The sequence below is a fragment of the Myxine glutinosa genome, chromosome 11 (assembly GCF_964187855.1).
Source record: "Myxine glutinosa chromosome 11, kmMyxGlut1.1, whole genome shotgun sequence".
In the NCBI taxonomy this organism is placed as follows: Eukaryota; Metazoa; Chordata; class Myxini; order Myxiniformes; family Myxinidae; genus Myxine; species Myxine glutinosa.
In genome coordinates, this window is record NC_136271.1 from 41,353,259 (window position 1) to 41,367,967 (window position 14,709).

The 14,709-nt window shown below is 48.0% G+C and overlaps 1 protein-coding gene across 1 annotated transcript; it reads right to left on the reverse strand.

The window, feature by feature from the left end:
• Positions 1 to 3,140: 3,140 nt before the first annotated feature.
• LOC144888272 (uncharacterized) lies at positions 3,141 to 13,933 on the reverse strand. Its single transcript, XM_078765918.1, has 3 exons — positions 13,553 to 13,933; positions 13,124 to 13,489; positions 3,141 to 3,155 (listed from the first exon to the last, which is right to left on the reverse strand). The coding sequence occupies exons 1-3, from the start codon at positions 13,928 to 13,930 to the stop codon at positions 3,141 to 3,143; spliced, it is 759 nt and encodes a 252-aa protein (XP_078622044.1). The 5' UTR covers positions 13,931 to 13,933.
• Positions 13,934 to 14,709: the final 776 nt, after the last annotated feature.

Genomic DNA, 14,709 nt, shown 5'->3' on the forward strand with positions numbered 1-14,709 from the left:
CCAACACCCCGCCCTGCCTTCCCTTTTTTCACCTCAACCCACCCCCCGTCCAACCAGTCCCAAAAATCCTTTTCCTTGAATGAGAGACGTAACATGAATGAGCAAAGATTGTTTGGGAGTGGCTGGAGAAAGGCATGATTTGAGTCGATCTGAGTTTCGCGCTAAGAATGGGAGACTCACTCGTATATGAATGAGGAATGAATGTATATTGGGATGTTAATTGACGTGTGTGTCTGGCCAATGTGTTTGTCTGTGTGTCATGTGCAAAGCAGAGGGTTTCGGTGTGAAACTTTGTAAGCGATCTGCTCGACTTGGGGGAAATTCAGGCCGGGAATGTCCATTTTAACGTCTATCCGAGAGAACAGGCGAGGTCCTGAACTGAGTCCGGATTTTCATCTGTTTGGGAGTTGTTTGGGAAGCGAATTTATATAAATCGGGTCAGGAAAGCACCCGGAGTGCCCTTGTCGATCTACTGTTGATATGAAGCGGTTTCTTGGAGATGGTTGCAGAATTCGAATCAATATGTGTGTTTTACTTGAATTGAAGAGTTCATTCAATGGCAGATATTGTGTATTGTATGTGTGGGATGTATCGCTGAGGCAGCTCACCTTTGGAATTGGTGTCATATAGTGCATTTTGGATCAGAGAGGTCAAGCGTCGGAGATCCTGTTTTTTTGCGATGTAAACCCCGCCGCGAACGCGAATAGAGCGGCGTGCAGGGGGCGGCGTGGCGTCGTCGCGTTGAGATGGTTGTGCCAGGTCGATCGGCGATCTCTGAATTTAAATCGGATTTTTGTCATGTGTGTTGTGAAATTAAACGTCTATCCGAGAATCCTGGCAATGGTCGTTTAACTAAAGTGTGGTACAAACCTGTGTTTCCGCCGTGCGGCTCCGTGGAAGTTTGGGTAGAGGGATATTGGGTGTTCAGACAGGAGCCGAGCGAGCCGCGAGTCACGGGTGTGCTGTATGAGATTTGCTCAGAGTGCTGGCGATAACTCGCCCACTCTCAGAGGAGGATGTGTGCCCAAATGCATTGTGGGTCATTTCGACTTTGCTGGATGTCGGACGTTCATGTCAGACGAGCCATGTCGGAATAGTGGCCGGCTGCGACATATATGCCAGGCAATGTCACAGGACGAATACGTTATTTATAAGATGGATAGATGGATGGATTTATTTAAGATGGCTAAAATAAACGATTTCAAGACAGAGTAATTAATTTCCGGAGCCAAGTTCCAACAGGAAGTCTTGTTCATACAGTAAGGTACAGTGCGGAGTGGCGGCTGGAAGATGCATCGATGCATTTGTGTTGACCAATTCGAAGTTTGACCTTTTAAAGTTTAGTTGACCTTTGTTCGAGATATGCAAGGGAAAGGTCAGAGGTAATTCACTAACCTTGGAAGAACGACAGGCGGAGTCAGTCTACAGGGTGTTGCTTTAACGACAGGATATATAGGACTTAAATCTGGAGAATATCGGGACATTATATTGTGGGTAAAACCAAAATCATGTACATAATTAGTGGACAGAGAATATCGAGTTTTTTGTTGTTGTGGGAGCGTCAGGTACAGTACGCTTGGAATTTAATTTAACCGGGTCGAGTACAGTAACGTGTTCGATCGAGCTGTGGGGATTTGAGATGGATTTGAGTCACGTTAAATGGAGGACAGTTGGGAGGATGAAGAGATGCAAGTAACGTGGATTAAATTGTGGTATCACGAGTTGGGTGCCAGAGATATTGTGGTTATTATAACTCACTGATTATAGGGGGCGCCGGGCGCACCGAGTACAGATCGGGTTGCATGATGGAGCACGCATGCATGGATTTTGGCTTTGCGAGGCTCCGGATAGAAATTGGCATTTCGATGCTGTGGATTATATTGTGCCTGCCCGGAAAGGGGATGTCCTGTGCTGGGGCTGGCGACATGCCTCTGTTATTTGTCTGTCTGTCGGTCTGATTGTAAGTCTTTGGTACTGGGAGGGCTAATTGAGTGCTCAGGCGTCATTGTTCCATGGAGGCAGGAGCTGTGAGTCACAAAATGTAAATGTAACACAGAGAGATGAACAGGACAACAATGGAGTTTATATGGACGGGTTTGGGGCAACTGGGTGATGGGCAATAGTGTATGAGTGAGTAATTATGATCTGTTTAAGTGTAAGAGGCGGTGGAGAAGAAAGGGGTGATGAAAAGTTATTTGTTTAGTGTGAAGTAGGTTGGTTGCTTATTTGTCACAGTAAGATGAGAGTTGTGTTTTTAAGCTTGGTCTTTGAATGAATTGTTGCTTGGAATGTGTTGATTGGAAAAGTGATTTCTGATCGCTGATCCGATCTGGTTTTGAATTGTTGATTTAATTTTGAATTGATTGGAGGTAATAAGGATTTGTGTTGATTTCCTGATTTGAGTTGATCTGGAAACAAAGACAGATGGGATTAATGTGTATATCAGGAACATTTTGGAAAGGAAATATGGATATATGACATTACTAAAATATAACCAAGCAATTGAGAGTTCTTGGGTTAATGGGATATAAATAAATGCATCTACAAGTTGATGGTTTATAAAAAAATTTAGTTCTGGATGATACTTAAACGATGAACAATGTTGGCAATATACAAAGAATGTGACTTGTTTTTTGGGGGGAAAACATGTGGTTTAAAATTGGTTGGCTAAGTTTTAAAGATGGAGATGTTTCGCAGAACTCTTATGATTATTTACATGAGTGGTGGACTATTCCATGGCGAAGCATTTTCCAGTTTATTGAAAGTTGGATAAGAGGGAGTATCCAGGAAAAGATGTTCAAGTGAACTTGGTGCTGTGAAAAGAATGTCGAGTTAATGGAAGTGTTTTGTTCGATTAATTTTGTTCAATTTGTGTTCAAATGACCATCGATGTTGGGGGCAAAGTTATGGGTGAATTTGGTGAGTGGGTTTGGGGCAAACGAAGATTAATTTAGATTTATCATAGTTAAGTTCGAGGAAGTTGATTTGAAGCCAGAATTTTATTTGGATGCCAGAAAGGAGAAAGGAGATGCTGAAAGCCAGAAAGGAGATGCTGTTGTCTACTCTGAATGACAGGTGGCGGTATCCAGGGCGCTGAGGAGTTTGTTCACGTTGTAAAGTTTGTTTATTTAGTTCGTTTATTATAGAGAAGAGTGCTTTTGGGATTCCGGAGCCAGAGTGGATAATTTGAGAGTAGTAGGTGGTCCTTGTGGGCTTGGGAGTGAACTGATTTGGGTTTAATAGGCACAAGCTGGTCTAAACAGGGTGAGGAGGATGGTGTGATTGATGATGTCAAAGGAGGCGTTGAGGTGAGGAGAATGAAAATGTTGAGGTTGCCGGCATCAGAGGAGAGAAAAGGTCGCTGGTGATTTTGAGGAGAGCAGTTTCAGTACTGTGGCTGGAGCAGAATCCGGATTGGGATGTTTCATACAGGTTATTGGCAGAGTGGTGATGTTTGAGTTGAGTGGCCACAGCACGTTCCAAAACTTTTGACAGAAAGGGTAGATTGGAGATGGGTCTGAAGTTATTTAGGGTGTCAGGGTTTAGTCCAGGGTTTTTCCAAAATGGGGGTGAAGTTTCACGAGTTTTTGGGGAAATCGGTATGTGAAGCTGGATTAAGTTGGAACTGCTTGATGAGCCATGGAGATGGATTGGGTTTTGTTGTTGGTTGTCTGGGAGTTCGGTTGTTGCATTGCCAAAGGTTTCTGTGTGGTGGACACACTCGTTGGCTGTTGTCTTGTGTGACGTGCATGGAGATGTATGTGGCTGTGTGTGGCTGCCTGGAGGGGAAGGCGGCTACAGTGGTTGATATTGGTTGTGGGTTGTCCGGGGTGCTTCGATTTGCATAAAGGGTGAAGATTGGGATATTACATTATTTTAAGTAAGTATTGGCATGAGTAATTACATAAGTAATTATGAGTTATTATGAGTAATTAGTGGTATGAGTATTAGTTATGAGTAAGTGATTATTTTAGTAAACTTACATGTTTCGCTGTGTTGTGGATCTGGGGACAAGCTAGTTTGATGGGTACCCTGGGGTCTTCGGCGTGTCTATGTGTTTGGCTGTCTGTCACACCGGACTCTTGAATGGGTTTTCATGAGACGAATTTCAGACATAACAGTGAGAATCTATTTTGAGCGAATCACAGTGGGTGAGGAAAACATTGTGTGTGACCAGACACCAGAACTGACCAGAATTGAAATTGGAAGTAGACCAGGTTATTTCTATTATTTGTTTATTCGTGAAAATAAATAAATAATAGGGGGAGGTTAATGGAGGTTAATGGTGGTTTGTTTGTGTTAATTCTAGTTGAAACTCTCGCTGAAGTAATTTTCGTTTATTTTTATTTTTTGATTCGATTTGAGAGTTGAGATGATTGATTTTTATTAATTTTATAATTTTATTTTTATTGATGTTGGAAACAGGTAATGGGATGCTGAGAGAAGGATTGAATTTAATTTGAATTGGACTGGATTAAATGGGATTGAATTTAAAAATTGAATATTGGATAAAATTGGATCCACTTGAAAAAAAGTGGATTAGGAAATTGGAGAAAAGGTGTTCTATGAAACTATGAATTGAATGAATTGAATCTATGAATTGGAGACCTGTAGACCAGGCGCTCCCAGGAGATTTGTGGACCAGGTGTTCCACCAGAGGAAAAAGACCAGGTGTTCGTGGAGCACTTCACCTGCAAGAACGCCTTGGAACCAAGGTGGACGGGACCAGTCCAGGTGTTGCTGACTACACCAACGGCCGTCTTTTGCGAGGGCAAGACCTCGTGGATCCACGCCACGCACTGTAAGTTGGCCATACAAGCACCAGACACTACACCACAGCAACCACAGTAAGGATGGGCCTAATCATAGGTACGATACTATTGGTAGCGACAGCAGCTAGGGGAAACTCCGATTCCAATAGATGCGAAAACGAAACCCGACACCTCACCGTAACATGGGGACAAAGAGTATCACTACCATGTTTCGAACAGAAAGCCCTGCACACAAATTGGGTGAACATAAATTGGCTAGCACTGTCGGCAGGGCCTGGACGCGTTGGCATGGTACTACAAAAGCAACGAGAGTTCCGGGAAGACGGGCAAGCTAGAATTAAGACCTTGGCCCAACCAGGATACCAATGGGGAACCCCTGATTTTAAGCTACAAACACGCACACGCCTAGGGAAAGACATGACCATGCAGGTCCGGTGCAGCGTCTGGACCCCTGGCGCGGCCAGGGGCGAAACTAAATACACACCATGCATCGAATACATACTCACGCCACACCCCCAGAATAAGGCCCCAAAGAAGGGGGAAAACACATATTGGAAAGTGGCCAGGGAGGTGGCAACAATTCAAAATAGGACACACTGCTGGTCGTGCATGCACTTTCCCCAAGCAGGCACCACAGGAATACACATGATAGTGCTACCTCTGTCCCTCAATGACCTCTGCTCACAACCTATCGATTCCCCATGTTTAGTCACCACGCTGGAAAGAGAAGGGGTTGACAACGGCAAGAGTTGCAATCGACAATTTAATTATCGCCCGTCAATGATTGCCCATGTGGCCGAGAGGCCTGCCCCCGTCTGGGTCAAACCACAGAAAGGGACGGTCTGCCTCCAGGGTTCCGGCCACTTGCGTATGGGAGAATCAGAATGCGCCTACACTCTCCCCGGGAAGCTGGGACAAGGGAGCTCGGGGATTACACTACGAATAGTACTGCAAGATAAACACAACCACAACATAACGGCTATAACATTCTCTAGGGGGGTTAGTAGGATTAATGGGGTGGTAAGGGGAACCCAGTGCTTATCCACCCACCTGGTCCCACCCCATGGGACAATGTTTATATGCGGCGACAAGGCTTACCCCTATTTACCAAATAATTGGGGGGGCACATGTTATCTGGGTTCAGTCCTTCCTGACGTTGAGATACTGGATGAGCTAGACCCAAAGTCCTTGGACAGGCGTTATAAGAGGTCAGTCATGAACGAAGATGGAACCACTAAACTACACGGGAGCCTATGGGAAAAGGTGTTTGGTTTCTTCTTCCCAGGAGCGGGCACAGTCATGGATAGTTTCCGGATAGATAAATTGGCTTTGGCCCTAGAAAAGGTGGCAAACGACACCGCTACGGCTCATGACATACTATTGGATACGGTGATTCACATGCGTACAATGGTGATGCAGAATCGGGTGGCTTTGGACATGCTCTTGGCAGAGAAAGGAGGGGTATGCGGAATAATAGAGGGAAAATGTTGCACTTACATACCCGATCCATCTGAAGGAGTGTCAGCCGCAATAGTGAGACTAAGGGAAACTAGCCACGCCCTGACGATCGATCGGATCGCGCGCGAAAATTCTTATACATTTAGCTGGCTCACTGACTGGTTCCAGGGATGGACGGGCACCATAGTGAAGTGGTTATTGACCGCACTGGCTGTGATAATCGGGGTAGTAATTTGGGGGGCACTAATGAAATCTCTAGTCCTCCTCTGTATGAGAAAGTATTTTACAGGATGGAAATTGAAGAAGCCGCCGACAACGACTATGGTTCTGACCACAGAGGCCGTCGACCTGAACGGGTCCTTCAACAAGGCAGACGTGACCGGCGCTCCAGAAAATTGCATTGAATTTTGTAATGACTGTGATACTTGTGTTGATCCCATGTGGGAACTGGCTGCTGCCTGTAACGGTGTCTGTGATGACTGTGATACTTGTGCTATAAACCCCTTGCGTGTACTGGCTAACGCCTCTTATGTATTACAAGCTGACAGCTGCACGCCCCCTTCTGACCCAACTATGGATCTGATTGCGACGCTGGGTCTGGCGGTTGAGGGACCCGACGCGGATGTCCTAGACCCGCAAGCCGACCAGGCGCCCATGGGAGACTTTGACATAAAGGAAGTCCCTCTCTTTTCTTCAAATGTTTCGGATCTCTTTGATCCACATGTTGCGGATCTCTTTGCTTCAAGTGATTCGGATTCGGATTTTTACGCTCTGTACCCTGACCAGGAAATTGAGACACAAGATACTGACGACATTTTGTATTCCCCAGAACAGCAACACGTGAGGGACCTCATGGGCATGACCGTTGATTAACTTCGAAGATCTGCAAGGACTGCGTCTGCAAAGGGTGGGGGGAGCCAGTTCCGCAGGGGAAGTGATGCACCCTCTGGCGGAGCAGAACCTCATCTGGACCAGACGTCTTCGTTGTGGATCCGAAACGTTAATGAACTTTCATGTTTTGAGCCCTCAGGCTCCAAGCACGCACCACACGACACGTTCCCCAAATGCACGGGCGAGGCGCTATGGGCGCACGGTATGCCCTTGGGAGATACCCGCATTACACGATGGTCTTTCAATAAAGCCCGATGTGGCACGTTGTCTCTTGAGATACTTTGTCTCGACGAGACAAGAGGAAGGAATGTCAGGTCTCAGATTTGTTACTGCTTAATGCTCAATTATAAATGCCGGTTGACTGACGTATTACCACGTAAGCTATGTTATAAAATGCTGTTCTATAATGTTATTTCATGAGTTAATAAAATGTATTCGAACCTTAGGTAGGCTGCTTGAATCGTAGACATAAATCCTTTGATAAATTGCCAAAAACATTAACTGTTTTGTTTAATGACAGTGACGCCTGAGTTACAATGAGGTTTTTGCTTCGCTTTCATTTAAAATGAGGAAAGGCTCGCTTCAGTCGTGTTGGACAAATTGTATACGTGTGCACTTTCGAGGCTAGATAAGGCCGGTCGTAAAATCCCTATCATGATTCTCAGACGGCGCCTCGAGCCGCGGGCAGGAGAACGCTCACATGCGCGTGATTTTGCGTAACACTAGCAGAATGTTTAGGTTGCAGACATAAAACCTATCGTGAACCATATATATTTTGTATTAATCACAGCGACGCTTGACTCTGTATAAACATGCTCTGAATTACTCATTTTGAACAAACCCATATACTTTATGGGTTTGTCGAAGCCAAGAATGCACCCTCCCTTTAATGAGTTATATTTTCTGCCTCGTCGGAGTTTTGAAATCACATCTGGTCCGAATGATAAGGTGCGTGCTGCACTCCCCCGAATGACAGAGCGGATAACGGTGGGGGCTAGGAATGACGGGGAGGGACTCTCGCCAGTCGCTTTGTTCTCTCGGAGATTTTCTGATAATCGTATTCATATATAAATGAATGAGAATCAATGTGTTTTCAGGAAGGCTTGACTTGGCATGTTCTTGCTGTAGCTTGCTGTAGATGTCTGTCTCCTCCGGATCCGTATAAAGTGTTATTTTAATAAAGGTCTCGTCATTCTCAAGCCTGTTGGTGGAACTCTACTTCGATCAGAAAAGGTGGTTTCTGACATATATATATATATATGTATATATATACATATATATATATATATATATATATATATATATATATATATATATATATATATATATATATGTATATATATATATATATATATATATATATATATATATATATATATATATATATATATATATATATATATACATTGTAATATATTGTCGCGTAACCGTGGTTAACACCACAGTTACGGATGACCGATTTGCGAGACTTTAACTCCCGAGGCGAACACTCAATGGCGGACTCAAGTTCAACACCAACGCGCGGAATGGCGGGACGCAGCGAAGGCTCCGCAACCTTATCTATTAAAATCAAACACCCAGGAAAACTGCGTTCAAATATATACAGAAAATAATATAAGGGTTTATTAGGAAAAGTAAAGCCAGTGAAAAAGCCCGCCGGTAAATCTAATAACTCTAATCGGGACGTCCCCACACGACAGACAGCAAACACAAACGAGGGAGATTAATTACGAAAATAACACGTCTTGTAAAATGTACACAAGGAGCTCGGCTTATCTGTCTTTGTCGTCTTGTATTGTTTGCCGTCCACCCCGGCACCGCTCGGCCCCGATGCACCCACGAGGCCTCGCTCCACCAGGCTCCGATCCTCTCGCCGCCCACCAGGTCCGTGCACCACGCTCCAAAGCACCCCACGCAAGCCAGCAGCTTCACACGAGGTCGATCCCCACACAAAGCACGAAGACAGGACCGGAGAGAACGCAGGTGTGACTGCACGTCTCGTCCTTCCAACTCGCTTCTCAATTGCTCACTGCCAAGCTCGAACTCGACTGCGACTGGAATGGCGTGTCCTCTCCAACTCTCCACCACCGCTCAACTCTCTGGTGCCTGCCTGCGTCTGCCACGAACTCAACTCAACTCTCGCGAACTGGCGAACTCACTCTGGACTCAACTCAACTCCGCGAACTCCTGAAATGGCGTCCGACCGTCGCCTATATTGGTGGCCGATGACGTCACATTGGCGCACTCCTCAGCCAATCAAAGCCTCCCGCGACTCCTGACATCTCCCCCCTCCGCCACCCTGCGGTCCCGGCATAACACGTGCCGGCCAGGTTTGTAGGCCTTGGAGGTGTACACGGTGGCGGCCACTTGTGGCGGTGTTTTTGACCTGGTTTCCTGTCAATTTAATACGAAGTCCTTGTCAGGGAAAGGGAATTATTTAATGTTGCGCTAAGGACCTAACTAATGTTTATGTGGTTTGCAGTGCCATAAAGGACAAAGGTTTGATTACTAGGTGATACTCACAGGGGCGTTACCTTTAATCCCTCACTATTTAACACTCGAATCTCCAGGTAGATCCACACTCATACATCTTACCCCGACAACCGCCTGAACATCAATAACTTATTACATGTAGAGTCCCTGTCACGACAGCCGAATACCTACCTATTCAGATCTACCTAGCTCTAGATGTTGCATTACCAAATTCATAACACAGCCCCCCCCCTGGAACCGTAGCTCCTGCAAGGTTCACCGCAGGGCTACCATTCCAGCCTTAACACTTACTGTCACACACTTAATTAACCTATGAAATAAATCAGGAAGGGCTGTGGGAAGTGAGTCGGACTACCTACCTACACTTCCTTAACATGCTGAACCCCTTAACCATCATGCAAGTATGTACATCTTCTTCGTTGTTCCTGTGGAGGGAGGAAACAACAACACACAACACTAACTTAACCACAAAACTTAACCATCTTTCCAAAACTCTAAACTCTAACCTTTGTACATACCCCGGTCTACAGACCGCGTCCCCCGGTGGATGCCACAAGACACAACCTTACCTGCGGGGCCATCCCCAATGCATCCCCCTAAATTTCCACGGGCCCTGTCCAGATGTTACAGGTGAGTGACACGGCTCGGTGGATTTCGCCCACATTCATGCTACACAGACCCCTTAACCACTCATTCTCATTCCATAGGTCATCAAGGCATTTCAAAAAAATCAACAAAGTACTTATTTCAATACACCCCCCTGCAGGACCATGGCATTGATGTCATTCACGTGTGTGTGCATTCCTCAACTAGGCAGCGGGGAGGTACCGCACAAAAAGATGGTGGGGGGCACATCAGGCTGTGGTGCCCGCAGTCCCAAAAACAAGTCAACCGACTTACAAGTTCATTGCCCCCCCCCTTTACCTCTTGGCCCCATGACAGCCCAACAGCCCCTTTCCGCCGTTACCTCGCCGGTGAGGGTCTCCACACACACCAGGCTCCTTTGCCTCCTGCTTTCGCGCAGCAACACGGGTCACCGGGGGACTTCCTCACCCCGCGGCGCCCAACCAGACCCTCCACCGACGAGCTCCAATTTCCAGTTACCACCGGCTGCCAGGGGTAATTGCCGCAGAGGGGGGCCCGCAGGCATCGCTCCTCAGAGCTTGCTCTGTACCTGCGGACACACACACCTTCCCCACCCATGGTCCCCAAAACACACTTCCTCCCCCGCTGCCATTCAATTCTCCACACAACTCAGCACAATTCAGTACAATTCATAGATGGTGTAAAAGGTGTTACAAGGCTTGCCATGGCCTGCCAATGTGAAATCCCATTCACAGTTCGAATCATTGAATCCTTACACATTTCCATTAGCACATTTCCAAAAAGCACAATTTATCGCCCCTCATTATCTCCAATAATCATCACTCACTCTCCAGGTTCCACTCTCACGACCACATCAAAACACCTAACCACAATACAAAAACATACGCCACCCACAAGACACTGTGGCTCCCATTCCATCCCCTCACCGGCCATGTCATCACTCTCACCCGCCTCCCAACTCCAAATTACATGTCCCCAATTTCCCAAAGCAAATCCTGAAGCCTGGGACAGTACTCCTCAAAACACTCACCTCAAGTGCAGGTAGTTGCAGGTTGGTCAGGTCCAAGAGTGTCATCCACCCTTCACAATCCCAAAATTTCACATTGGGCCTACCAAATACTTCCAAATTTCTCTTTTGTCCCCACTACACTGGCAGGTATGTGGATCCGCATCCAACGGTGATCATCACTACACAACTACCTGTGGCCACGACAGCTCTGCACCTCTACCGTGCAAGGGTCACCGGGACAAGGTGAGCAGTCAAAACGCCAACATGGCCCATGAGTGTCCATAAGGGCGCGACCCACCATCCATCCTTCGGCCCCCCTGCGAGGAACACAGCTGCAGCAGCCCCAGCTGGCCAATGTGGTGAGCACTTGCTGCCACAACACACACTACCGCACACACAACCTCGGCCCTGGGGGGCACGGTCGCAGTGCGTGGCATCCCTACAGCCACGTCCCCTGCACCTCCCCATCATCCCCCAGTCCGACTACAGAACTGCAGCCCCCCAGTGCTCACCCACACTTGACCACACCAAGGTCCAGTCAACAGCCATGCTCCACCAGGAGACCCACCCAGAAGACATGGTCCACACACCTCGGACACGCACAGCACCACGTTGACCCTCAGGCTACACAACTACATCCCCATCATCCCGCGTCCCAAATATCAGCACAGTTGCCCCCGCCACCAGTTGAAACTGTGTCCTGCTACCCTATTAATTTCATCACAGCCTCCAACACTTTGGTCTACACACCTGGATCAATAATGGCGTCACTGTACAGTGTCCACCATGGCATTTCAAAATCCACCCTTAAATTTGCATCTAACCCACAGATTACCCATGCCAACCATTTGTCACATTTCACTCACCTCACCAAAGAAGGAGGCTTTGCCATACACATGCCAGCCGAGCATGGCCCATATGCTCGGCTCGTTACACATCTCCCGATTCACATCCCCATGGCTCTCTTCCCAACCCGAGAGTCCATAAATCACAACGGAGCATCTGTGGAAGGTCACTCACACCATCACGTTCCACAGATGCCCCAATGGTTGTCCGGCAGGCTATCTCCATCCCTGTCCATTCGGTTTGACCCGCGTCCATCGACCAACACGGCATGGCAGGTCATCACATGCCAGTTGTCCCAAAGTCTCAGGGAGAGGGTGTCAGGTCGCATGCCCGGGTGATCACTACATCAGGCCCAAGCTGGCCATCTGCGGTGCCACCACCAAAGCGCGACCCACAACACCTCCCCCCAGTGGTCCTCAATATTTGCCATCCCAGGCTTGAGAAACCACCTCGGACCTCCCTGGAGGTCTTAACCCCCACCAGGGTCCGGTGACCCTGCCGGCCCGAGCCACCAGCTCGGACGGCGCCCCGACGGACAAGGGACGCCACACTCCACCAGACCCCCCGTGGGACCCAGGTCGTACCTCGACACCCAAGGCTGGACCCCACGTCCAAATCTCGCCATCACAGCCCCCCAGCTGGCTGGCATACCCAAATTTTGAAAGGGGCAACTTTTGCCCGAGGCCATCACCCATGACCTCTCCATATCCAGATCCCGCAGCCCGGGGACCAATCCAAACCATGGCTGCTCCAAATCAATTTCCCATTGTAATTTTATTTTACAAATTTTCATTCCCACTGCCATTCCGCAGCTGCAGGGAACAACCTCTACCACCGGTTGTTCTGCCCCTCCCTGCAGTTGATCCAAATTCCCTACAGGGACCAAATCTCCAGAAGCTCTATCTCCCGATCCTCCAAGATCCAAATCCAGCCCGGAGCCAACACACTCCCCCAACTGGTTGTCCAATTTTGGAGCCTCTGTTTCCAAATAGCAGTGTACAGTGAGCGTCCCCTCGGTCATTCCAACCACCTCCTTGGACCAACTCACCTCTTCCCCCAGACTCCTTTGGGCCTGAACAAGCTCTACCTCCATGGGACTGTCACAGGTCTCCAGCCGCTGGATCAAATCATCCTCATCATTACAAATCATTCCTGGCCCCGCCAGGCTTTGATCAATATCCCCAATAAATACCTGGTCCGGCTCCATTGCACGGACCCCCAAAAACTCTACCCCCTCTTGCTCCGCACCACCGCCCTGGTGCTGCACAATTCCAAATTCATCCCCCGGTTGGGGTGTTGTGACATCCACACGGTCCCGATAAACAACCAGGCCAGAATGTGGGAAACATTCCCCATTACAACTCTCACATTCCAAATTTCCTTCCCCGCTCACCTGTGGACACTCCACGTTTACCTGCAGGCATTCCCCATCTACCTGTACACATTCCCCATCCACCTGTGGACATTCCCCATCCACCTGTGCACCTGCGGTCTCCCCATTTACTTCAATTGCCATTCCCTGTGCAATTCCCTGCTTGTGAGCAACATGCACATCTGCATGGGCCGTACTCTCTCCTGTTCCCAATCTAGCTTCCCCCCATTCCGATTCAATTTTTGCCACCTTTGGCTTCTCCTGTGCCCCCATTTGAGTTTCTACTTTACCCTCAAATTTCCCCAGTCTGTCCGTAATTTGGTTTTGCACTCTCCCTTCTATGCCATCAATTCGTTCCCCCAGCTGCTGTGCCATTTCCCCAATTTTTCCTTCCATACTGTTTTCTAACCCCTCTAACCCATTTTTCACCTCTTTTATCCCGTTGTCTAACCCCTCACCGGTACCCCTCGCTTCGTCCCTCATTACCCCCAATTTTTCACTCCGAGTCCTCGCTTCGTCCCTCCTTGCCCCCAATTTTTCACTCCGAGCCCTCGCTTCGTCCCTCCTTGCCCCCAATTTTTCACTCCGAGCCCTCGCTTCGTCCCTCATTACCTCCATTTGGTTCTCCAATCGCTCACTCTGAGCCCTCATGTCTCCCATCTGCTTTCCCAGTCGCTCACTATCGGCCCTCTGAGCATTTATTAAATTTACTATGGTCTGGAGATCTATCGGGGCCGTCCCAGCGGCGGGGAAAGTTCCAACGCTATCCTCCTTATCCCCCATTTCCGGCTCACTCCCGACGCTGACGGAGGCCTCGCTGCGTACTTCCATCTCGTCAATTTCCGACATCCGCTTTCCGGAAGATTGTTTCCCGCGCGCGTATTTATTTTAATAATTCCAGTAACACAATTTAAATTTGACGAAGACGCGATATCGCGCTCCGTATGCCCAATTGATTATCAAATTTCTCCGCCTCAACTATAAAAATTTTGCGTTCGAACGTCGAGCGCAATGTACGCCCGACCGTGTCGATGTTGCCCCGCGGACAAAAAAATTTGTCCGACCGTGTCGATGTCTCGCCGCGGACAAAAAAATTTGTCCGACGGGTTCAAATCCCACTCCTGACACCACTTGTCGCGTAACCGTGGTTAACACCACAGTTACGGATGACCGATTTGCGAGACTTTAACTCCCGAGGCGAACACTCAATGGCGGACTCAAGTTCAACACCAACGCGCGGAATGGCGGGACGCAGCGAAGGC

Bases quoted from the DNA above. Each gene is read 5' to 3' on its own strand.
- LOC144888272 (XM_078765918.1), bottom strand. From the start codon at position 13,930: ATGAGGGACGAAGCGAGGGGTACCGGTGAGGGGTTAGACAACGGGATA. The intron at 13,490-13,552 runs GTGGATGGGGAA...GAATGCCTGCAG, and splicing joins GGGAGACCGCAGGTGCACAG to GTAAACGTGGAGTGTCCACA.